General features: G+C 39.6%; 2 protein-coding genes across 9 annotated transcripts in view; one reads left to right on the top strand and one right to left on the bottom strand.

Annotated features, from left to right (window-relative positions):
• Nucleotides 1-6,909, bottom strand: part of TACC2 (transforming acidic coiled-coil containing protein 2) — a 144,037-nt gene extending 137,128 nt beyond the window's left edge. For all 8 annotated transcript variants that reach the window (XM_082053889.1, XM_082053910.1, XM_082053913.1 and 5 more), the window contains exons 1-2: nucleotides 6,802-6,909; nucleotides 4,185-4,337 (exon numbers count right to left, since the gene is read on the bottom strand). The gene's annotated coding sequence lies outside the window, so the exon portion shown is untranslated. The remainder of the gene's footprint in view (nucleotides 1-4,184; nucleotides 4,338-6,801) is intronic.
• A 3,978-nt stretch (nucleotides 6,910-10,887) lies between these two features.
• NSMCE4A (NSE4 homolog A, SMC5-SMC6 complex component) lies at nucleotides 10,888-22,977 on the top strand. Its single transcript, XM_082053015.1, has 11 exons — nucleotides 10,888-11,333; nucleotides 12,996-13,076; nucleotides 13,655-13,785; nucleotides 14,806-14,957; nucleotides 16,923-17,022; nucleotides 19,447-19,537; nucleotides 20,019-20,113; nucleotides 20,855-20,903; nucleotides 21,598-21,689; nucleotides 22,272-22,363; nucleotides 22,891-22,977. Exons 1-10 carry the CDS (start codon nucleotides 11,036-11,038, stop codon nucleotides 22,353-22,355), a joined length of 1,173 nt encoding a protein of 390 aa, XP_081909141.1. The 5' UTR covers nucleotides 10,888-11,035; the 3' UTR covers nucleotides 22,356-22,363; nucleotides 22,891-22,977.
• Nucleotides 22,978-23,664: the final 687 nt, after the last annotated feature.

Raw genomic sequence — 23,664 nt, 5'->3', positions numbered from 1 at the left:
TTCAGACTCTAGTCCAAGCAAATATATTAGATCTTTGCAGGACTAACCCTGGGAAGTGAGTCACTGACATCTGAAATAACTTTGTAGTCAAGATAGTCTTCATAAAGACATGAGTCCTGTTTACAAAGATCCTGAAGTTGGCTGAAAAAATATTTACCTTGAAATGAAACTTGAGTTTCTTCAATTTTCTGCACCTTGAGAATAATTATATTAAGTAAGCACAACACTTACATTGATGTACTGTAAGGATGTAGGTGGTATTACTTATGCAAATTCCTCACTGATTTATGAAGAGGGATAACACCATTGACATTTTACAAAAGCAGAAACTGAGGCACAGAGGGCTTGAGTGATTAGGCCATTAATATACTGTGTTATCCTGGACTAAGCAGGAAACTAGGGCTAGTGTTCAGCCCTCGCAATATCGGTACGAAATGGATATGATTACTGATTTAATATCGCTGCTCTAAAATAATAGATTATATTTTACATGGAATATGGACTGGATTAGGGACTTTTCTCAAGGGTGTTACACTGATTTAGCCCTGCACAAAGAGACTCCATCACATTTCAAGGCTAAACTGGACCAAAATACTTCCTTAGGCTAATTTGTGAGGGTCAGTCAAGAACATTTTTCTGCACAGTAACAACACAGAGGTATCATTAAAGATATCATAAAGAAAGAAAAAAGTAAGGTTAAAATAATTGTATGTGCTTTTTTTTCAAAGGATAACAATTGCATAATAACAAGAATGCTTTCTTACTGGCATTACCATTGCTTTGTCACTGCTACAACGTTTAAAATTAGTGTAATGAATGAATGTTTAAAGATGAATATGAATGCAAATTATAAACCTATTTTCCCCCTTGACTGCTTTGATTTAACTAAACAGGCATGAAAAACAAGATTGAGAAGTCAGTTAAAGACAGTCCCTGAAGTTTTGATGATGATCTGGGAACAATGACTGGTGCCTAAACTGCCTTTGCTCCTCTAAATTGGAGCTCTTGATGTTTGCCTTAGAGGTAGTGGCTTTTTTGAAAGATGATCTAATGCCACGTTGGTGGGAAGTTGTCCTAGTGATCCATGGTGGCTGGAGGAGATAAAGTTAACTAAGCTGCACACTGTTGTTACAGATGGCCCGAGTCTTCATCCTTTTGACAGACATAAACCTAATCAGCTTCTGCTAATGACAGATTTAAACTCATAACATATTGCCTTGTCCTGCTGGGTCTACACTATTTATACTCATGTCATCATTTTCCACTAATATAAACAATATCCGGTTTCAGAAGTTCACTCTTAATTTACAGGTATATTTTTCCATTGGCAATTCTTCAACATCGGTGAATAGCTTCGTCACAGGCTTTGCAGTACTTGAACTCAATCTCAGTTTTGATTTGGAGATGGTTCCCTGGAAACCAGGCTCATAAAATAATTGTTGTTATACATAATTAGGCACTGTATTTACATTTTTCAGCAGGGATTGTAATACTGAATTAAAATTTGGGAAAAGAATCTTCTGAAATCACCTGCAAACGGTGGCAATATTGGCTTCCCGAGTCTGCAAACAGCCCGGTTCATAAAGATGGGAATTTCCCCTTCATCTCAGTAAGATTTTAATATCAAAATCTAATAATGTTTTCTGAACATTGGCTCTAATTATTTTGATTTTGGTCATTGCAACAGATAGAATTTGACAGGTGAAATCTGATTTTGCAGTTGGCTTCTATTTATTACTATTTATTTGTGCACTGTCATGCACTCATCCCTAAGATAATGACAAAAGGTATCACTGCTATCACTGTAATCCAGTGACTGGATCCAAATTTGGATGTGGACTCAAGAGTAAACATGGTAATTCATTGGGGTCCGAAATCCCAAGAGTCTGCACCAGTATCTTAAATGATGCCACAAGACCGGTGCAACAGGAAAAGTAGAATTCAGGTTTTTTGGTTGTCAGATTTTTCTTGAGATTTCATCTTTCAGGTAGAAATATTACATGTTTATGCAAGCCTTCTGACTGGCTCTTTTGGATATTAAAGATCCAAGCGCCTTTTTGTGCTGCACATCCTTGACTTGCTGGCAAAAAACAGTTTTTCCTGTTAGAGCAGGAGCGAATATTAAAAGGAATGCCTAGGCTGGTGTTACGTGCAAGTTTACAGGTGGCACTTTTGTCTCCCAGTAACATTAATTATTTTTAATCACAAAGCACTCTGAGATATTAGTAAATGGAAAAATACAAAACTTCTACTCTTAACAGAACTATGACAGAAAGTAGGGAACTAAGTATTAGTCACTAGTACCCAAAAAGGTGGATACTAACAATATTTGAAATCAATGACCACCAAATAAGGCCTACAACTGTTTGTCCAGTTCAAAGTTCGTGTACAATTGAAGTATACACAGTGCCACCTTCTGTAATTAATGGGCTAAAGTGAATTAAGTTTGGGATCTTCATGTATGCAGATGTGATTCTTTTTTGTTGTATGATAAAACTCTACAGGGTTTCTTGGTGAAGTCCTGTATATCTAGAAAGGAAAACCACTGCTCTCTGAAAAGGTTAATAGCCTACATGTTTAATTAAACCTCTTTAAACTTCAGATGTGAGAACAGAGCTTACCATAGAAAGATATAATGACATTGTAGGATATGTTAAGCAAAAGGCTTAAGTGCAGCTTCCAAAACTCTTGAAATATTTTACCAATAGAAACGGTTTAATAGTGCCATGGTTTGAATATTGGTTTTGGGCTGGCAAGTCTTCATGCAGGGCCTAAATACTCTATGTGTGACAATTAAGAACTGTTCAGGCTAGTTTATTAGAATGCAAGAGTATCTCCATACTCAATGCTCCTGACACACGTCACCTTTTGATATGAACAGTGCAATGAGTTGAGAGGGAAACTCAAAAAACCCACAACTTTATGTAGACCATGAATTTAAACCTCCTGCCCCCTTGCATCATGCAGGGATTTTCATATGGGTCCAATAAAATTGTGCAATGGTCCAAATTTGTGGGTAAAATCAGCTTTTTCTCATAAAGAAAGTGGTTAAGTATAATTTTCAGTTTACAGTTGGAAGTGGTACGGAAACTGTGAGTAATAGACAATGTAACAAGTAGTCATGCAAAATTATTCCAACAGTTAATAATAATTACTGTAGTTTCAATTGTATCAATATGCCGCACATATAATATGCAGGCACATACAGAAATATGAAACAGAAATCTTTATAGTCTAATCAAAAGCTTTTTATTGTGAGGATGAAAAATAGGTCAACAGCTCACATTATACTAGGCTAATAGTAACAAAAGTGAAAGACAGCTCTGTATGGATAATATATCACACACACATTCCTTGGAAGTGTTGGAGAATTCAGTCTATACCATGTGAAAAACAAAATGGGGTACAATAAAATCTAGGCATTTTTATTAAGCTCTGCAGATTTATTAAGCTGTGCTGTAAAAATTAGGCTTTTGATACTCATGAACTGTTTTTTTGGTACTTTTCCCCCCTCCCCTGATTGCAGCAAACTTTGTACCTCTGCCTTCAACTAGGAGTTGCTCACGATGCCCGTGTGTGTTACCATCAAAACCTCTCTGCCCCTTCTGGAGGATGAATGAAAACTGACATAGAACCTTCAGTGCACAGAAATGGTGCTGTTTGGCTGACACTTCATATAATCATAGAAAACAGGGCTGAGGGACGGATCCTCCTCTATCTTAGTGTATATCTCCCCAAAATAGCTATATTTTTTACAGGTCTGCTGAAGGAAGCACATTGTGGGAATGGGAGAAAATGTTCTGAAATCTTATTTCCCAAAGAACTCCGTTGAAAATAGATGTCATTTGGTCTAATTTGACTAATTCCTTAGTCAGATCTACTTGGCAGAAACAGCTGTAGTGTTGGCTCGCTAATAAAGTTTTCTATTTTCTTTCATTGCCTCTAAGGACATTATCTCGTGGTTCTGCTTTCTTACAATTATGCTGGTCCTGTTTCCTTCTAAAATATTTCTGTTTCAAATCCAGCAACCATTCACATACAAAATAAATATTAGCATCATGTTTCAATAACAAGTGTTTACACTACACACCCAGTCAGCTTGCCATGAATCAGAGAATCTTTTCTGATGACATGTATTTGGAAGAAGCACATTTTATGCAGGTAACAGAATAAATTGGTCTTACCTTTTATCTATGTACAGTCCTGCTACAGTCCTATAAAATTCCCCACAGCACACGACACATGAAGCAAACAAACATATCCTCATCCAGGACTTGGAGCTGGCTGAGTTTTGGGTTTCACCAAGATCCAAGAGCCCAAGCTGGATCATACGCTTGCTGTGAAACCAGAGAAGTAAATGAGCCTGTCAAGTCCTAACTAGCATTATATGACAAATTTAATTTGGCAAGAATATATAGTTCAGTATTTTGTCAAACTTGCTGAGCCTTGTATATTCCGTATATGTACCTCAATCAACTGATATCCTGAATTCAGGAGGTTCTAAGGAAAACATACAAAAATTAAATCAAACTTTGTTTCACTGTGTGATTTTTAGAAGCCAGTGCTTCAAAAAGATTATGTCAAGAAAAACAAAAACTATAATCTGGAGTGGCTCTACTATTATACTGGCTGTCAGCAGTGCAACTCTTCAAACCATTAGTTGCTGCAAGTGAGTGTAGAATTAACTGAATTTAAGCTATTTGCTTAGCTTTTAGCTTAGATCATAGATACAGGGTAAAATTATACTCTTTTCAGATTTGTTACAGACTTAAGGGGCTTCTACAAACGTTGTAGAAAACACAGAGGTTGATCTGAAGCCTGATTAATTGCTCCCACCTCCCTCAGAATGAAGACCCACATTTCCAGAAAAAAGGCCAGTGGTCAACGTGAAAGTTTGGTTTGAGTTCCCTCACTGAAAGGGCAGCACAGCGCTGGCTAAAATCTGCCCAATATTACAGCTCAAACCTTCTCTAACACTACCATAAAAGCATTCTTTAACGCTTCTCTTCTCTAATAGTGCCATTCTCTAACACTGTGATGTTCCCCCCTCCGCTGCCTGCTCTGGCAGCTCTCCAAACTATTGCTTCTATTTCTATTTCTATCCCGCTTGCTTTGTATCAAGCCCTGCAAAACAACAAGTAGGCAATTTACGATGTAAATCATTTTTTTTTGTAAGTGGGAAAAGGTCTGCAGGCATAACTGTGAGTACCAAGTATAAGGTTGGAAATGGGGGCACTTATTTTCTTTCTTTTCTGCAGTAGGCTGAGTGGCTTTGAACTGGTTTTCTAAGCCAGGGTGTCCAAGCCTGTAATTGCCACAGATCTCTGTTTTAAAGGTGGAAAATTGGGTGGTTGTAGCTGTAGATGCAGATGGCAGGGTACCGAAAAGGGTACTGAAAAGTCAGGGTACTGAAAAGTCAATGAAGATTAAATCTTCCATCCATGGCCCATAGGCCAACTACCAGCCTTTCACACTTTCTCCTTTCCACAATCCCTTTAAAATAATATTTATGGATGTATGTATTTGCATCTACTTAATTAATCTCTGAATCTATAATTTAAAAGTTTTGACATGAAGGGATGGAGATTTTTTTCTTAACTCCTACCTGTAGAGCAGGTTTCTAACCCAAATCTTGGGCTGTGTAAAAGGAAAAAGGTCTGCTCCTAGGTAACCAGCAGCTTGATCCTGAATAAATGTATCATGAGAAAAAAAATTCAAGGAATAAGCACTCTATTTTCTCAATAAGATCAGATTTTGTAGGAAATACCAGCTTTCTAATACAGATAGAAGCATGTCTGCCTTATCATCTTGCATCTGTCTATAGGATTGTTAGTTTCTGCCTGGAGATAAACCTCTTTTTAAAGGCAGAATACTTGAAAAACAGTTTCCAAAACATACCAAAACACTGTGGGAATATACACCCTGCTCATTAAAAAAAATAAATAAAATTGAAGTGGCAATGGTCTTCTGTGTTGACAACAAATTTCAACATAATGCCATCAATGCTCAAAATAATAACATAATCAAATTCTTGTTAATCTCTAATGAGTGAAATATTATAATCTGATTAGTTCTCCTCGTGGGAAAGGCTGGAAACCTGAAGATCTATGAAAGGTGTGGGTCACCGGAGGCATTGTTTTGCATACACATGTTCAGTGTTATGTTTTACAGCCTGAAGCAAATGTCATTATGCATGAAAGGACAGAACATCCAGTCATTTCTCACTTAAGAACATCGTCAAACACCTGCACAATCTTTCTAGTGACTAGCCAGCTAATTTTATCTCTGAATTTCTGCATAAGAAATGCACATTCTTATTGTTACATGGCAACTTAAAATCAACAAGCAATCCTTCCCGAAACAAATCCCTAGAACTATTTATTAAAAAAATAACAACGGTGGAAGAGAGCCATAGTTAAAAACTCCAGCATTTGCAAACAGCTATTACAGTCTGTAATGTCGTAACATGTTTTTAAACCAGCTATTTTAGGACATGCACATTTAATGATCAGCCTCTTGATCTTAGAAAGATACTGACTAAATAGAGATCATCCTGTAGACTACTCTATAGGTTATGTGGATTGTAAAACAAGTAATACAAGAGACCATGAAGCTATAGAACCTCAAAGGAGCCACTGTTTGGTTTGTTGTTTGTTTTTTTTTTTTTTTCTGGTAAGGAGAAAAGTTTCTGTAACTTATAAGACACTACCTTTGTACTTTTGTAATGTCTAAAACATGATTAGGAAACTATTTTGAGCCTAGACATTTTAAATTTTAAAGAACTAATAAGAAATCACTTACCCAGTTTTCTTCTAGAATAAAAATGAAAATATACCAGTCTGTCCCTGATTTGTATAACCTTCTGCACTCCTTCACTCCTAGCTGCTGTGTGGATCCCCTTTCCCCCTGGATCACATGAAAGTGTTCTATTAATGTGAATTGGCTGATGTTGGAGAACACTATGCTGGACAGCTATGAAGTGTAAGGAATTCGACCCAGGGAGCTGCAGGGCTGTGACACATCAGTTCTTCACAGGAATTCTCAGTAGCTGGGTGAGAATAACCCGAGACAGGTCCCGGGGTTGTTAGTACACTGTTTGCTTACGGCAATGAGACAAGTCCCATGATACACCAATGTAACTGGAACGTTATCCTCTGGTTTTTCACTCCAGGACTATACTAAGCATCAGGTTGTCTCCCTCCCCTGACTAAGTAAGCAAAGTTTGGGAAAATGGATCAGTTTAGGACGTTATAAGCACACAGCATAGCCAAAAGTGATAGCTGCCTTAGGAAAACTACGACAAGTCAGCACTGCTCCACATATTTCATGAGGAATGCTTTGCTGGAGTTCAGAATAAACATTCCAAGTCTGGGAATGCTGGTAGATTACCTGGCAGGAGGGAGGGAGGGAGGGAGGGAGGGAAGGAAGGAAGGAGGGAAGGAAGGAGGGAAGGAAGGAGGGAAAGAGGGAAGGAAGGAGGGAAGGAAGGAGAGAAGGAGGGAAGGAAGGAGAGAAGGAGGGAAGGAGAGAGGGAAGGAGGGAAGGAGGGAGGGAGGGAAGGAAGAAAGGAAGGAGGGAGGGAGGGAAGGAAGGAAGGAAGGAGGGAGGGAGGGAGGGAAGGAAGGAAGGAAGGGAGGGAGGAAGGGAGGGAGGGAAGGAAGGAAGGAAGGAAGGAAGGAAGGAAGGAAGGAAGGAAGGAAGGAAGGAAGGAAGGAAGGAAGGAAGGAAGGAAGGAAGGAAGGAAGGAAGGAAGGAAGGAAGGAAGGAAGGAAGGAAGGAAGGAAGGAAGGAAGGAAGGAAGGAAGGAAGGAAGGAAGGAAGGAAAAAGAAGCCTCCTGCCTTCATTCCATTCTTCGTCCCTTTGCCTGTGTTCAGTCTGCTCTTGCCCACAGGGTCAGAAAAGAGGGAAAGCAGCTTGTTTCTTCTCATGATGGATGAGACAGATCCTTCAGCCCACTGGTGGTGGTTGAAGTCAGTGTTACATCTGTGAGCCTTTCAGGAAAAATAAAACATGCCGCTTCAGTACAGAGTTGTCTTATCTCTAAACCCCCAAAGCACGTGTCACTGGAAGAGGAAACCTGCACCAATCGTAGAATTGACTTTTAAGTAAAACATGTTTTCAGTTACATGGTATTTTTGGAAAAGCCTCCCTTGTAACACATTATTCCAGCAAGGAAAAACTTATTTCTTTCACAATAGGTTGTGAGTTACCAGCCTTTAAACACATGTAATGAAATTATATTCACATCAGCACAAGATATGAAGAAACGCTTGTGTGACAGGATTAAACCCATCACGGGAGTGCTGAGGTCAATAGTTTGCATGGTGCTGGCAATGTCTGATGGGCAATAACTTCTAGAGATCGCTATAAAGAAAAGTGAATTTCTGCGAATTTTCTTGGAATTCAGGAATTATCTGCTTATTAAAATTTCCATGTCCAAAAAATTGCCACGCAGCTATGCAAAATATGGGCACAGCTCTACAGAGCACTAATTGGCTTTTGCAAAAATCTGATGTTGTTCTGCATTTGCTTTGTTCCTCCATTAGAAATGTACTGGCTGGACCACCAAGGCAGCAGCTCTCTGGCTCTTCTCTGCTCTGAGGCATCATTGACGTTTGTATATATTTCCTGTTCCTTCTTGCAAAGATTTTTTTTTAAATGATTATTATTTTCCTAAACTAAATTGCTGTGTGACTGTAGGGAAAAAGTGGAAGGTTCTGAGCACTTTAGTCTCCATCAGCATGACTTCCACATGTTGTCGTAGCAACCTTGTTTCAGTCTTTCACTTAATGAAACCTTCAAAGTCATTAAAAAGAAAGAGTTCCTGGGTTTGATCTGACAGGGTCTTTTTCCCTGACATCCCATCCAATTGGACCTCAGGTTTTTTTCATAGTTCTGTTAATAATTGTAATTTCATATTCCTTTGAAAACACCTTCGACCAGCAGACCGTATACTGTGATTTGATGGGCTGTAACCTTATCCACTCTGCTGAAAAAATATCTGGTGCAAGATTTTTACCTCCCATGGGATTATCTGTAAATATGGAAATAAAAACTTCTGCAAGAACCAAGTATATGAACTCACACTTCCACATTGCTACAACAATTTTTCAAGTTAGCTGCACTCATTAAAATGAATTCCCTTAACTGTGTTTGCTTGCAGAGCTGGCAGCAGAGTGGCAAGTGTGACACCTCAGATGTTTTGTTTCTGATGTTTTCAATTAGTCCAGGCCCATTTCAGGCTACCGGGATTATCTTTATGTCAGGAACAGCCATTACCAGGCTACAGGTCCCGTGCAGCAATGTTCTCAGACAGTTAATTTCTTCCTTTATCTCTTTGTCTGGAATAATAGCATTTATTTTGGTGTATTCAAGAGAAATCCAAAGAGTTCATGCTTCAGAATCATATGCAACACTCCTGGGCAGTGACTAAACTGTTTCATTTAAAAACATGTATTTTTCCATGCGTAGGAACATCTGCTGGCAGGTTTGGGGTCTTCACACCAGGAGATCAATCTTCTAGATCTGGATATATGATTAGATATGATATTAAATCGAATGGTGGTCGATCCACAGTTTATTTGGTCTTGATTAGCACCAGCACACTGGGCAGCTCTAGAGATATAAGAGATGCACAGTCGACACCATTGGTAATTCACATCTCAGTACTGTAAAAAAACATTATTTTTCTGTATCTGGTGACAATGGAGACCACCTACTACCTGCTGAAATGCTGTACCCATATGAGCTGCTGTGTATCACGGTGTATACAAAGTATGCATGTCAAAAATCAGAATTCAGTTGGAGATCCTCTCCTAAATGCCAGAAGCTTCACGTGCACTTCTGCTCTCTAGAGGAAGCCAAAGAATTAATGGTGAAATATGTACACAGTGCATCTCTGCTAATAAATTTGAAATACTTAGGATACCTCTATGTGAGTCTTCTCATTTCAATGAGAATAATGTTTTGCATATATGAGACCTGAAATGGGGATGGAAATCTCAGCTATTTTATGTGTTCTTTTAAAAAATCTGGGATTCATCAGTGCAAGTAACAACACGTTTTTTGTTAATGATCTGCCCCCTCAATAAAATGACCTTTATTTTCTGTTAGAACTACAGAATACTTCATCCTAACGCCTTTTCTGTAATACAATGTATATTTCATTCTGTATCAATGACATGAAAGATGATTCCCAAATTTGAAAATCTCCAATGTTACTGTTCGTTATGCCTTGAATGCATTATTTCCGTAGCTTGTTATATGAACACACATTAACAGCGAAAGAAAAGTCAATTGGAAGATGTTCCTTTATTTGCCAGAGCACAGGTCCCTGCTTAGTGATTAATCTATACATATTATACAGAAATGTATGCATTAGAAATGCTCAGTCAAGTGTATCATCCCTTCGTCTCTAATTTTCACCTCTTATGCTCCACAGATGTGAGAGAAGATGAAAAGCAGATTAAAGATTTGTTACCATCAGTTTCACGGTCATTAACAAACATGGGCTTTTCTGCTCAACTTTTTTAAATCGGATAAAAACCCCTCGCTTAATCCAAGAGGTAAACAGTCACGCCTCGGGTGTGCGAGAGCGGCCGATTTTCGGGGATTTATTCGAAATGTAGGCACAGGTTATTTTGGGACAAGCCCAGCGCCTGCGAGCGCTGGTGGCCGCGGCTCCTGCCTCCCCGGGCCGGTCCGAGGCCGCCGGTACCGCAGCGAGCGGCCGCCACCCCCGCGCCGCCTCCCGCCGGCGGGAGCGATCGCACCCGCGCACCCCCCGCCGCCTCCGCTCTCCTCCCGCCCCGGCAGCGACCTCGCGGGGTAGCAACCGCGACAGCGCTCGCTCTGGCGGCCCCGCCCCGCCCCGCCCCGCCCCGTTCCTCCCCGCGGGTTTGGCCCTCTCGGGCCGCCGTCGCGACCGGTAACGGCGCCTCCAAGGGCGCCTTGCGCGGGGCCGGGCTGCCCGGGCGGCGGCCTCCCCGCGCCTCTTCCGCGGCGGCTGGTGAAGGGCCGGGGCGCCGAGCAGCGATGTCGGAGGCGAGTGGAAGCGGCGATTCCTCCTTCTCCTCCTTCCCCTCCTCGCCGCAGGGCTCGGAGCGCGGCCGCCTCTCGCTGCCGTCCACCTCCCGCAACGGCGCCGTGCCCCAGCACCGGCAGCAGCGGCTGTCGAGCCGCCCGCGCCCGCCGGCCTCCGGGGAGGAGGGAGAGGAGCCGGAGCCGGAGGGAGACAAGGCCGGGCAGCCGGAGAGCGCCGGGGGCGTCGGCGATGAGCGCAGCAGGAGGATGATCCGGAACCAGTACCGGGAGCTCATCTACAACGTGCAGCGTAAGTCCGGGGGCGGCTGCGCCCTCGGGAGCGGCCTGTGCCCGGTCCCGGGCGCCATTCTCCGGCGGGGATGTGTGTGTGTGTGTGCCGGGGAAATGGGGGCTGCGAGTGGATGCTGGGGCTTGTTGTGAGAAATAGTGTGGCCAGCAGGACCAGAGCAGTGGTTGTCCCCCTGCACTGGGCACTGGGGAAGCCAAATCTCCACTCCTGAGGTCAGTTTTGGGCAACGACAAGAAAGCCCTTGAGGTGCTGGAGCGAGTTGAGAGAAGGGAACGGAGCTGGTGAGGGGCTGGAGCACAAGTGTGATGGGGCTGAGGGACCTGGGGGGTTCAGCTGGAGAACAGGAGCTGAGGGGAGACCTTCTGATCTCTGAACTGCCTGAAAGGAGCTTGGAGCATGGAGGGGGTTGGTCTCTGCTCCCAGGTAACAAGCGACAGGAGGAGAGGAAACGGCCTCAAGTTGCACCAGGGGAGGTTTAGATTGGATAATAGGAAAAAAATTTTTCCCAGCAAGGGTTGTCAGGCATTGGAACAGGCTGCCCCGGGCAGTGACGGAGTCACCATCTCTGGAGAGGTTTAAAAGATGCAGAGATATGGTTCTTAGGGACAAGGGTTAGTGGTGGACTTGACAGTTGAACTCAATGATCTTAAAGGTCTTTTCCAACCAAAGTGATTCTATGATTGTGTTGTTTTGGTGCCAGGCTGGTAGCCTGGCCTTATTGTTTGAGGAACTCTTCACATTTTTGGGGGAACTCCCAGGTTGCCTGGGCTGCTGAAATTTTGCCCAGGGTTAGGAAGGTTGTGAGAGATTTGCTTGCTTGTAATGTGTGTGATTGCATTGATGCAGGTAAGCTATTGGTCTTGAAACTGCAGGTACCAGTATCTGGACCAGGAAGTTATTCTTAGGCTTTACAGAAAGTGCTGTGGGATTTTTAGCACCTCTCTAGATAAATATATCAGTACTTCCCCCATGTATGTTTGGAGTGTGCTGTTTTTCTCATGAAAGCATAACAATGTTGGTTTCACTAAGCAATCTGGGGTGTTAGTTGTGTTCCGCATGCTTGGTAAATTCGTAGGGTTGTTTTACAAGAGAATACAACACAGTTTATGGATGAAAACAGCAGTGGTGTGTCAGTGCATTGAGGATGGGGTTTATCCTTAAGAGCAGTGCTGTGAGTAGCTGTTCAGAATTGGACATCTGAAAGCCTTGTTAAATCATACGTATACCAACTGTTACATGTAAGTGACTGTGTTTGACATGCTGGTCCTCAGAAATCACCAAGCAGGCATTTTTGGGGGGCTATTTACTTCTTTAATGAAAATCTTTAATGACTTTTGGGTATGGCAACATGCAGAAAACAATGGTATCTGATAGTTGCCTTTGTGCAGATATGCATATTTTACATATTTTACTGGAACCATATAAATCTTATTCCATTGAAGTAAATGGAAAATTACCTCTTCAAACTGAGTTAATCCATAAACATTAATAAAACTGGAGTCTACATAGTCTTGCAATTAATGTACTGTAACTGTATTCCGTATTTTTCTTTGTGTGATGGGCTATGAACCAGCCACTTTTGATTAAGGTGTAAGTATGTGTTTCTTGATGCTTCAATATTTAAGTAATTTAGGATTTCATTTGTGTCCTTTCCTCCCCCAGAAAATCGTGAGGATATGCTGAGTTCAAAAAGCAACAGACTGACGGAAGCTTTGGAAGAAGCCAATAAACTTTTTAGTGGAGGTAAAACCAATTCTTTGGTCCTTATTAGAGGTGTTTGATAGTTGTCCAAGTGTGAGGTGATGATGCCTTATAAACAAAAAAGGGCCAGAGAATGAAGTTGAGGTCCAAGTACTTTATGAGAGTTATTAAAGTATAACTTGAAACAGATATGTTCAGTTGAAGAGGAATTGTTTGAATAAGGATCTATACATAATAATATAATAAATATAATTAGTGTTTATTTGCACTTAGCAATACCCCTTGCTTTATCTCGACACTGTAGAACAATATGCGTAAGTCGTATATGTAAAAGACATTGGTGTAGAGGGTTTCATTTCACTTGGAGAGATGGAAAACATGTCAATGAAAGATGCATTTTATTCTTTAAGAGAATGTTATTTTTCCATGCTTGCCTTTGTCAGTGTTGTCCTCTCGTTTTCTCTCTGTGTTTTTTTTAATGCAGATATTGTCAGGAATTGTGTTAGAGGTCATTGCAATAAAATGATTTACAAAGCTCTATAGTCAGGATATATGCTGAATTTTATTATTGCATTTTTTGACAATTTCATATTATTAATCCCAAATCTTTTCTGTAACAGTTTCCTGTGCACGAGAGGCTGCGCTGGATGCCCAATTTCTTGTCTTAGCATCAAATCTAGGGAAGGAGAAGGCCAATGAGTTGCATTCTGAGATGACAGCGTTTGATTCACTAGCATTTGCAGAGGACTTGGTAAGTTCTAGGCTGAATTTGCCAACAATTTTGCTAGAGGTTTGTCCTATTTGTTACAGAATCATAAAGTAAAAGCCTCATTGTCTGGCAGTACGGTGCAGTTCTGATTGAATTTAACTCTTCTTATAAATTTATTTGATTAACTTTTATGTTAGTGTTGTTAATTGTTTAAAACTATATGAATGTTTCCAATACTAGAGGACAGTTAATTTTCCTCCATAGAGGAATATTAACTCAAAATGCAGACGACCCTCCTTGGTGTTGCGTTGCTGCTTTGTCACAGTTTAGTCAGTTCGTGCCATTAAGGTAGTCTCGTGCACTTTTTTTTAACTCACTATTTTGTGGATTCCCAGCAGTTAAGTATTTTCTTTATCCTGTCTACTGCTTTATATGCTTTTGAATGAAGTTCTCCACACTCTGTGTAACTGACATGAAATGGGACTTTGGAGTACTTGCCTGCTTTAGACTTGACATGTTTGTCCCTTTGTACTGTGGGTGGAAGAGTCAGTTCAGAATAGCTTTGAACAGACTTCCTTTTCCTCCTGAAAATTTTCTCTTATGTTAGAGTAGACTAATAAGGATTCTGAGTCTTTGGTCCAGTCTAGAGCTCTGCAATATTAAAAAAACCCATCAAGTTCAGTTGTTCTATTGAATTTTTTCCTGAGGAAGTCTGTATTGGTGGATGCAGGGTTAGACCAATTAAGTTCTTCTTTGATATTTGAGGGGGTTCAGAAACTGTGTGATATCTTAGCTTTACAGTGCTATTTCAGTAATAATTCATGCATAATTGAAATACAGAATATTGGAATATAGGTGGTTTTATTTACCTATAGCTCTTTTAATCATTGCTTGTTGAACACAAGTCTGTGAGTGTCTTTATCTTCTCACAGTATCTTCAGGTCCTTATGCAGTGATATTAAATATTAATCTAGCAAGACAAACACCATAATACAGTGTTTCACCATTCATGTATCTACTGATCTTTAAGTGAATTTTCATTGAAGCTTTTTTCTTTTGTAGCTGACCTTCATGGGTATAAATCGCATAGAAGTGGACGAAAATGATAGCGATTCTGAGGGCAGTTCAGGTGGCTATTTACCCAGTAATGCCTGGCATAAGCTGGGAGAAGAAACGGAAAAGTACTTCAGAAGAGCACCTTCTTTTCACTATATGTAAGTTTATTTAAGGAAATAGTATATGTTACAGCACAAGCTAATGGCCTTATTTGATTCTTCAATGCCCTGAGCTTGAATAGAGTTTAATCTTGGGTCACAAACTGTCAACAAGAACTTCTGTGTGGTATCTGTTCTTATGGTACAGTGAACTCCTTGACTACAAAATACTTCATAATATCTTTGTCTTTGATTTTGATGTGTCTTAACTTACAAAATAATATTGCTTGGATCTAGTAGTGATAGCAAGGTGTTCTTGATTGACCCGTTTCAGACCAAAACCAGTAGACGTAATCCTCCTTTCTTTAAAAGCTGACTCTTCCCTCATCTTTCTCTCCCTGTACAATCTGCAGCCAGAATAATGAATAAAGGAACCTTTTGTTTTATTATTTCCTAAACAGTTGTGGAAGGTCAATTTCTCAGGGTCTATATCTTTTACCTGATGATTGTATTATCGTGAAGAGACCAACAGTTCTCCTATGTCTGTGTTAATGGGTTGTCTTTTAGACTCTTGTTTTCTGGCTCTGCCTTCAGAAAAAAAATCACCTGATTACTGGGAAGTGGCCTGATGTAGAATCAGCGTCATCTCTCCTGATGTGTAGACAACCCATTTAGTTGGAGCCTTTTTATCTACTGTCAAATGGCCCTTAATTGTGTGGTTTATAGATGATGCTCAAATTTAAATCTCTCATGAAGTCAGCTGGCAATAGCAGGATCTAGTTAAATTATATTATCAAGAGTAGAGCTGATAGACTGCTATTGAGTTGTCTGTGCATTTATACTTGTTCCACTCCCACGTAAATATCACTGTAAGAAAGTTGCTGAATGTAACAACTTGATCATACAATACCTGATATTTGATGCTGGATAGCTAATTCACATATTTCAAACTTGTGTTTGCACTTTCAAGCTGTAAGCTCTAGCTGATAAGTCTATGATAAGTCTATTTTCCAATAATTGTTTATAATCTTAAGACAAAACTGATTGTGAGAAAGACTTCTTTTTTTTCTCATTAGTTGCATTTTGACATCTTAAGTAACGATGGGCTTCTTTTGACGGAAGATGTGTGAATATTAGCAAAATGTTAATTTTAAATAATAAAGCGTAGTACTCAGCTTGGGAAAAGAACTACTCCATCTATTCTTATGTGAGGCTTGAGTTGTGGGGTTTTTTTCACGGTCAGTCTGTGACTTCTGAAATTGAGCAGTTGCAACTCACTCAAGATAGGGAAAAATATGTACTGCAGAATTTTTGAGTGCCTGCTGAACTAACTTGAATTGAGTCTCAATTCACACTCTCTCCTTTAGGCATCTAACTTGATGGAGTTTCAAGGCAACCAAAGTTAGGAACCTAAGTTCCTTATATAGTCAATGGAGAGAGGTAAGCACTTCCAGAAAGTGCCTAAATCTAACAGGTATATTACGCTCATGTTGTTTAATGAGAAACTTTGGATCTCTTAGTGTACTGAATGTTCTATTAATTGACTATCTTTTCAAATTTATTGTATTTTATTTTATTTAAAAAAAAAGCTTACTGCAAACCTGACCTTACAGAAACTAAACGATAGATGAAAAAGAAATAAATATCGTATGGAGAGAGTCTTCAGGCAGAGAAATGTAACAAATAGAAATGGAGATATAGGAGAGTATAAACCATATACTCTGTTTCATTTCCTAAGTAGTTTTAAGAAAAGTAGATTTAAAGTTTTCAGTTTAAACAAAAAGATTTGGAATATTTGCATCAAATTCTATACATCCTGTTGACAATCTGGTATGAGGCTGCCAACATAAATTGGGAGCGACTTTTGGGGATGGTTGTTTACCAAAATCTCTGAATGTTTTATTTTTGGATATGAGTCATTACTTTGCACTTCTATCAGGAGATCAACTGCTCTGTATCTAAGGGTTTTTTTAGCATATAATATGAAACATATTTCCATATATATGTTCTTTTTCTTTTGGTTAGGTTGGGATCTTTCAAGTCTGAACCTCCTGTACCAAGGCAACGGATCGAAAGGCAGAAAAAGGCTCCAGGAGGACAAGAAAAACGGGCAATGCCTGCCCAGGTTTGTGAAGTGTTACCTTTTTTAATGATTTGTAATGGCATAGTTATTACAAGTGGCTTTTAAATCTTTCTGTTCATGGTGGTTTGGGTTTTGTGGTTATGACTTGTGTAGTACTAAAGGACTGAGAGTTGGTTAGTAGGCTTCTTGATTTGTTTTGTGTGGACTGCAGTATTTCACTGAATGGAAGGAAATACGATGCCCAGACTGATTTCAAGTTTAGAAATAGGTTTTACAGTCTGATTTTTCAAGTTCAAATTGGCTTATTTGCTCTGTTGATTGTTTTGAAAAGAAACAAAAAAACCCCACTTATTTAAGTTAGTGTGTTTTCAAATTTTATTTAAAAAATGTCTAACAGTGTGTGGCATTTGCACAGAAGCGTGGTTAACAGCAGCAAGCTAATTAGCTCACTTATACACTATTTTCTGTGTTTACTGTTTCCCTCTTCTTTCTGTTCTACTCTGGCAGAAAGGCAAAAGTCTGAGAATACTGCGAGGCTTATATTTGAAACTTTGGAAAAGTAAACCACATTGTTATGGGGAACCTCTGGCTGATAACGCCAGTACATAGAGGCGAAACGTTGAGCGTGTCTTTTTAAATACTTCATAATAATCCAAATAGTGATAGAAATGATTCAGATAGGGTTTGGAGTGGGAAGAAGAGGAGCTGGAGAGTTTGAGAGAGTTGCTTCCAGAAGCGAGTGATGGGTCTTTGTGGGTTGCTCAGGTTAACGCTGATGATCAGCATGGTTGTTAACCTGTGTTAGACACATGGTGCTGTGTGAAAGTTTCTGTAACTTGCTTTATTGTGAGGTGGTCAAAGGGAAAGTGGTGGTTCGTGGGAACAGCAAACAGCTTACCGAAGACTGTACTTGAAAAGTGAATTTGCTACTCTGCTGGTTACAGTACTTGAAGAACGATTTCGGGTACCCTGCTTTAGAGATCATGAACAAATCTGTAAAATCACAATAAGTGTGTCCTTTGACCATGTCAAGAAATGTCACGGCATGAAGTTTACGTGTAAACTTGGGTTCCTTTCCTGAAAAATAGTTAAAGATCTTCACTGGCAAGAGCTCTAGGTGCACTGCCCAAGTCACAGAAGGCAAAGACAGGGACTGGGAGTATGAAAGCAATGTGGCTTCGTTAAGAGCAAATCATGCTTGTCAAATTTGGTGGCCTTCTACGGTGGGGTTACAGCGTTGGTGGATAGGGCAAGAGCGCAAAGCATTTGACTCTGCCCCGCACGATGGCCTTGTCTCTAAATTGGAGAGACATGGATTTGATGGATGGATGGATGGATGGTGGATAAGGAGTTGGGTGGATGGTCACTCCCAGAGTTGCTGCCAACGGCTCGACGTCCTTGTGGAGACCAGTGACAAGTGGTGTCCTTCAGGGGTCAGTGCTGGGACCGGTGTTGTTTAACAGCCTTGTTGGTGACATGGACGGTGGGATCGAGTGCACCCTCTGCAAGTTGGCCAGCGACACCAAGCTGTGTGGTGCAGTCAGCAGGCTGAAGGGAAGAGATGGAGAAGGACTTGGAGGTGTTGGTTGATGAGAAGCTCAACATGACCCAGCAGTGTGTGCTTGCAGCCCAGAAAGCCAACCGTGGCCTGGGCTGCATCAAGAGAAGCATAACCAGCTGGCCAAAGGAGGTGATTCTGCTCCTGGTGATACTCTGCTCTGGTGAGACCCCACCTGCAATGCTGTGTCCAGCTCTGGAGTCCCCAGCATCAGAAGGACATGGACCTGTTGGAGCAAGTCCAGAGGAGGCTGTGAAGATGATCAGATGGCTGGAGCCTTCTCCTCTGAAGACAGGCTGAGAGTTGGGGTTTTTCAGCCTGGAGAAGGCTCTTGGGAGACCTTACAGCAGCCTTCCAGGCCCTAAAGGGGGCCTACAAAAAAGCTGGAGAGGGCCTTTTTACAAGGGCGTGTATTGATAGGACAAGGGGTAATGACTTTAAACTGGAAGAGAGGAGATTTACCTTAGATATAAGGAAGAAATTCTTCCCCATGAGGGTGGTGAGGCCCTGGAACAGGCTGCTCAGAGCAGCTGTGGATGAACCATCCCTGGAGACATCCCAGGCCAGGCTGGACGGGGCTCTGAGCAACCTGAGCTGGTGAAGATGGCCCTGCTCATGGCCCTGCTCCCTTCCAACCCGAACCGTTCTATGATTACATGGTCTTAATTAACTGCCCTTTTACGCTTATAAATAAACTTCTTCAGTAAACAGACCTTTCAATTTGATATTGTAATATGGGAATTAATTGCTAAAGCACTTTGTTAGTTGTCTCATGCTTGTGTGTGTCTGTAACTGTGCATGTGTGGCATAGAGAGAAAAATATATTTTACGTGGTTGTAAAAGGCCCTTTTGTTATTCTTGTTTTAAAACAGTGATTGTTTGAGGTGAAAATATGTTTCTTTTTCCAGTTAAAAAAAATGGAAGAGTCTCATCAGGAAGCTACAGAAAAAGAAGTAGAGAGGATTTTGGGATTATTGCAAACCCATTTTAAAAATGATCGTAAGTATGATTCAGTTAAGCTTTTAAAGCATTGATTTCAGAAAATGAATACTCTTAATCTTTTACAGTTAAGAGTGACTGAACTATAGAAAGAAAGTTAGGTGGAGTTAGCAAGTAGAAATCTTTATGTTGAAGGATATATACTATGTGTTTTTTTACGAGCACTGCTCAGTTTCTGTTAGAAAAGTAAGTTTAAATCCTACCCTCTCCCTCTTATTGGAGCCTGGCATTTTTAGAAAGCGAAGAGTGGCTGCCTATGTGTTTACATGTGCCAAAAGAGGGGAAGAAGATAATACTCTCTTGAAACTTTGTTTCTTTCTGTAGGCAAGTGGGAATTCAGCATTGTAACTAAATTGACATAAACGTTGTTAGCTTTGAAAAGCCACTAGTGACTTCCTCAAGTTTGTGTTTATGTGTATTAGCTCTGTGTATACGATACCACTTGATGGTTTTATTAACAAACCCATTTTTTCATCTCTAGCCGATACACCTATTTCCTTCTTTGACCTTGTGATAGATCCAAACTCTTTTGCACGCACTGTGGAAAACATCTTTCACGTGTCCTTCATTATAAGGGTAAGGCGTGACATGTTCTTGAAATCTTATTTTAGGTATTGGAATTCTTGGGAAATATTGATTTGTTTTATGACTTTCATATTGACAGATTAGCATTTAAATATCAGAAATCCTAATTTGTTTTCTATGAACAGTCTATGATATTTTGGTAATTGAATAAAAAAGAAAACAGAGTTGGCAAACTAATTTTTTAATTAGCTTTTTCTATTACAGCAAAAATTTCACTATTGTTTTATTGGTTATCAATACACTTTTCAAACAGTGATTCTAGCTCACATTATTTTAGGTTATAGAAGAGTTATTGAGGTTGTAGGAAAGTCTGTCAGTGCAGTGTTTTGTATTCTCTTTGAATTTCTAGATTTGCACTTCGAACTGTACGTAGTTTGTCCAACAAATGAATTTGGGAAAAGGGTAAAACTTATATTTTGATTAAATGCAGGCTTATAGTGAATAGTGATGTGATTGTGAAGGGTTGACTCAAGTATATATAATGAATAATAATTATTTTTAATAAATCAATTTAAAAAAAATCCATCAGTTACCAGCTGCCCTATATCAGCTGCATTCTTTATGAATAAAGTGCTATATTTAAATAACTTTTCTTATTTGATATGCCAATTAAGATTATTTATCAATATATCTACCTGTTTATGATGATGTAATATATTAAATATATGAAATCTCAGTGCATTATCCTAATTAGTTCTAATTTCTGAAACTTTAAATCCTACTGTCTTTTAGGATGGTTTTGCAAGATTAAAGTTGGATGACGATAAACTGCCAATAATAGGTAAAATCTAGCTTTAAAATACTATCATTTTTTTTTGTTATAACATTGAGAAGTAGCTCCGTTTTACATGTTCACAAAGTTTGAGGTGTATTTTTCACTACAGGAGTAGAGATTCGGGGATATGCAGTGAATGTAACTGCAGGTGTAAAGAGATTAATGAGAGGAACTGGAAGATTGAGTCTTTTTATGTATCAAAATACAGGAAAAGGCCATTATGCTGATCCATACAAATTATATTAATAGAAGTAAAAGGTTATTACCTTTCCTTTTAAGAGATATTTTTGCTAATAAGTACATGAACAATGTTACACTTAGAAGATATATTTTGAGGGGCAAGTAGTCTCCTTTGTGTGAGCTGGGAAGGGCTGCAAGTTCCAAATTGAAAAGGAAACGCCATCCTATGTATGAGGTGTTTGGCTTTCATTCCCACGGGATATCAACCGGATTAAGACTTTGGTGGGATTTCTGAAAGGATTAAATACTTATGTCCTTCTGAGACTCTGAAAAATGTAAGTTTCTAAATTTTTAGGAGGTAAGACCGAAGAAATTTCTTAAGCATATGGTACAGGCTATTGATAGAGCCTGGCTTACTGGAGCAGGTATAATTGGTTTGCTTTTGGTGAAGCTTTTGTATTCTTGAAGGAAATGGACTTTGAAAGTGTAAAGACTATAAAAATAACTCTACTATAAACAGAGCCTTCAAAAGACAGCGAGGGAAGAGAGAACGACCGTGGTGCTGGAGCGCGGAACCAGATTGTCATATCTCTGAACCAGCAAGAATGGAAGGTATAATAGAGAGAGCTTGATACTTTTGATTATTCGTTTTTTCCTTAAGTGTAAGAATAAATCTGAGAGCTGTGCTGTTAAGTACTGTGATGAGGGCAAGCGTTCCCGTGTACATTATAATTTCATTTAATTTTATGGATTCCAGAACAATCATGAATCTAACAAATGCTTTTAACTTCAAGAAAACTGACAGTTGGGATAGAGATTTCATCTTTGATCCTTGAAGCCTGGTCAGTTTAAGTGCTTTTAAGCTGTGCAGTGACTTGCTTTTACGTTTTTATATGAGGATGCTGTAAGTCTGGAGTCTGTTTCTTCCCTTCTATAAGATACTTGCTTCTAGTGGGGAAGTTCTCAGTAGAATTTCCTCACTGCTTGCTGTTTCTAATAAATCTTAGACAAAAATTAGTTATTACCACACACAGCTCTTCTCCTTTATCCCTCACTCAGAATGTGCAGAAGAAACTTGGTGATTTGAAATAGTGCTTTAATATGAGAAACTTTATTCCTTACCTGGTGGTAACTGCAATTAAACTACAATAATTGAGCTCTTGTAACTTAAATACTCTTGTCATCTCTCACCAGGAGATCGTAGAAACATATGAAATAACAGAACCCATGATTAGCCCTCCTGATGATGGAAATGAAGATGACATGGAGATAGCTTAATACTTACAGTAAGTTCTTTTAATAAATCAAGCTAAATAAGGATACAGTGTATGAGTTCCTTATGCATGTGGAATTGCTGCAGGGAAACCACCTGTGACTTGTAAATGTAGAAAAACTATAAGCAGGATAACTGTGTAAGGTCTGCAACATTTCTATAGTCTTGATCTCTTCATGGAACAAAATGTCATCTAGTCTTCAGTAATTCACTGAAAAAAAAAAACCCCTTTATTTTTACATTTGATGGTCTGTTAAGTGATATGCTTGAGATAATTTTTTGAAATATATACTAGGGATGTAATGGAGTGAAGAAACAGCTTAGTTTTTGTACTTTTTCTTGTTTTTTAAACCTACTGACAGTTCATGAGTGAATACATTAGTCTGAAGGACTTAGGGGAGAAGGGAAGACACTCTGGTTCCCTCTAAAATGCTTTAAAAGATAAGACTGAATTATTTTATTGTCACAGTTGTTTGGTAAGTTCCAAATCTTAATGCATATTGTCTGATTGTCTTCTCTATTTTTTTTCTTTCCCTCTAGGTGCCTTAAAGAATTTTAAAATGTTTTCTTCAGAAAGAATTTTATATGTATATATTGTAAAATTAAATTTATTTTTATTGGAACATCTGAGCACTTTTATATAAGCCGTCTTGTTTATACGTGTCACAAGGTTATTACTGTGTATTTTCTATTTATTATGGCTATGTTTACTTTATATAGTTTACTGACACAAGCTTTCATAAAAAGGAGATGCTGTCCCCCTCCTTTCATCCCTTGTCTCTCCCCTATAGCAGCCTGCAAGTGGAATTTATTAATACCTGATTAACCACCTCTGCTGTGATAATCTTATCTAAATGATCTTGGGTGCTGCAGGAGAAGTTTAATATTGTCTTTCTCACTCTTCTGGCAATCAAGGTTTGGCTTTGGAAATTTAATCTTAATTACAGATAAAAATTCCTTCTTCCTTTTCTTTTTTCTTAAGTCAATCACGTGTATATAGTTTTGTAACTTAAGGAGGACAGCTATACTAGGCCATGGAAGTATTTTCTTCAAAATTAATAAATTCTACCTCCATTTCCAGAAAATATTTCTGGATTTTTTAGGATTCCTTCCTTTTATCATAATAAGGGTTTCTGAGCGAGCAGCTGGGGTGGTGGGTACCAAGTGACCCGTCCTGCTGCTAGCGCCCCTGTTAGAGCACGTTTCTCGGGATGCTAACGTGAGGTCAGGCTGTGAAATTGATCATTTTTGGTCATTTACATGGAAGCTGCAGCTCCGTGTTCCCGCGGCCGGGGAGGCCGGGCCGGGCGGGGC

This window comes from Streptopelia decaocto, assembly GCF_964273445.1.
Source record: "Streptopelia decaocto genome assembly, chromosome: 5".
Classification (NCBI taxonomy): domain Eukaryota; kingdom Metazoa; phylum Chordata; class Aves; order Columbiformes; family Columbidae; genus Streptopelia; species Streptopelia decaocto.
The sequence above is the reverse complement of the archived record's forward strand: the minus strand, read 5'-3'. Positions and strand labels throughout refer to the sequence as shown.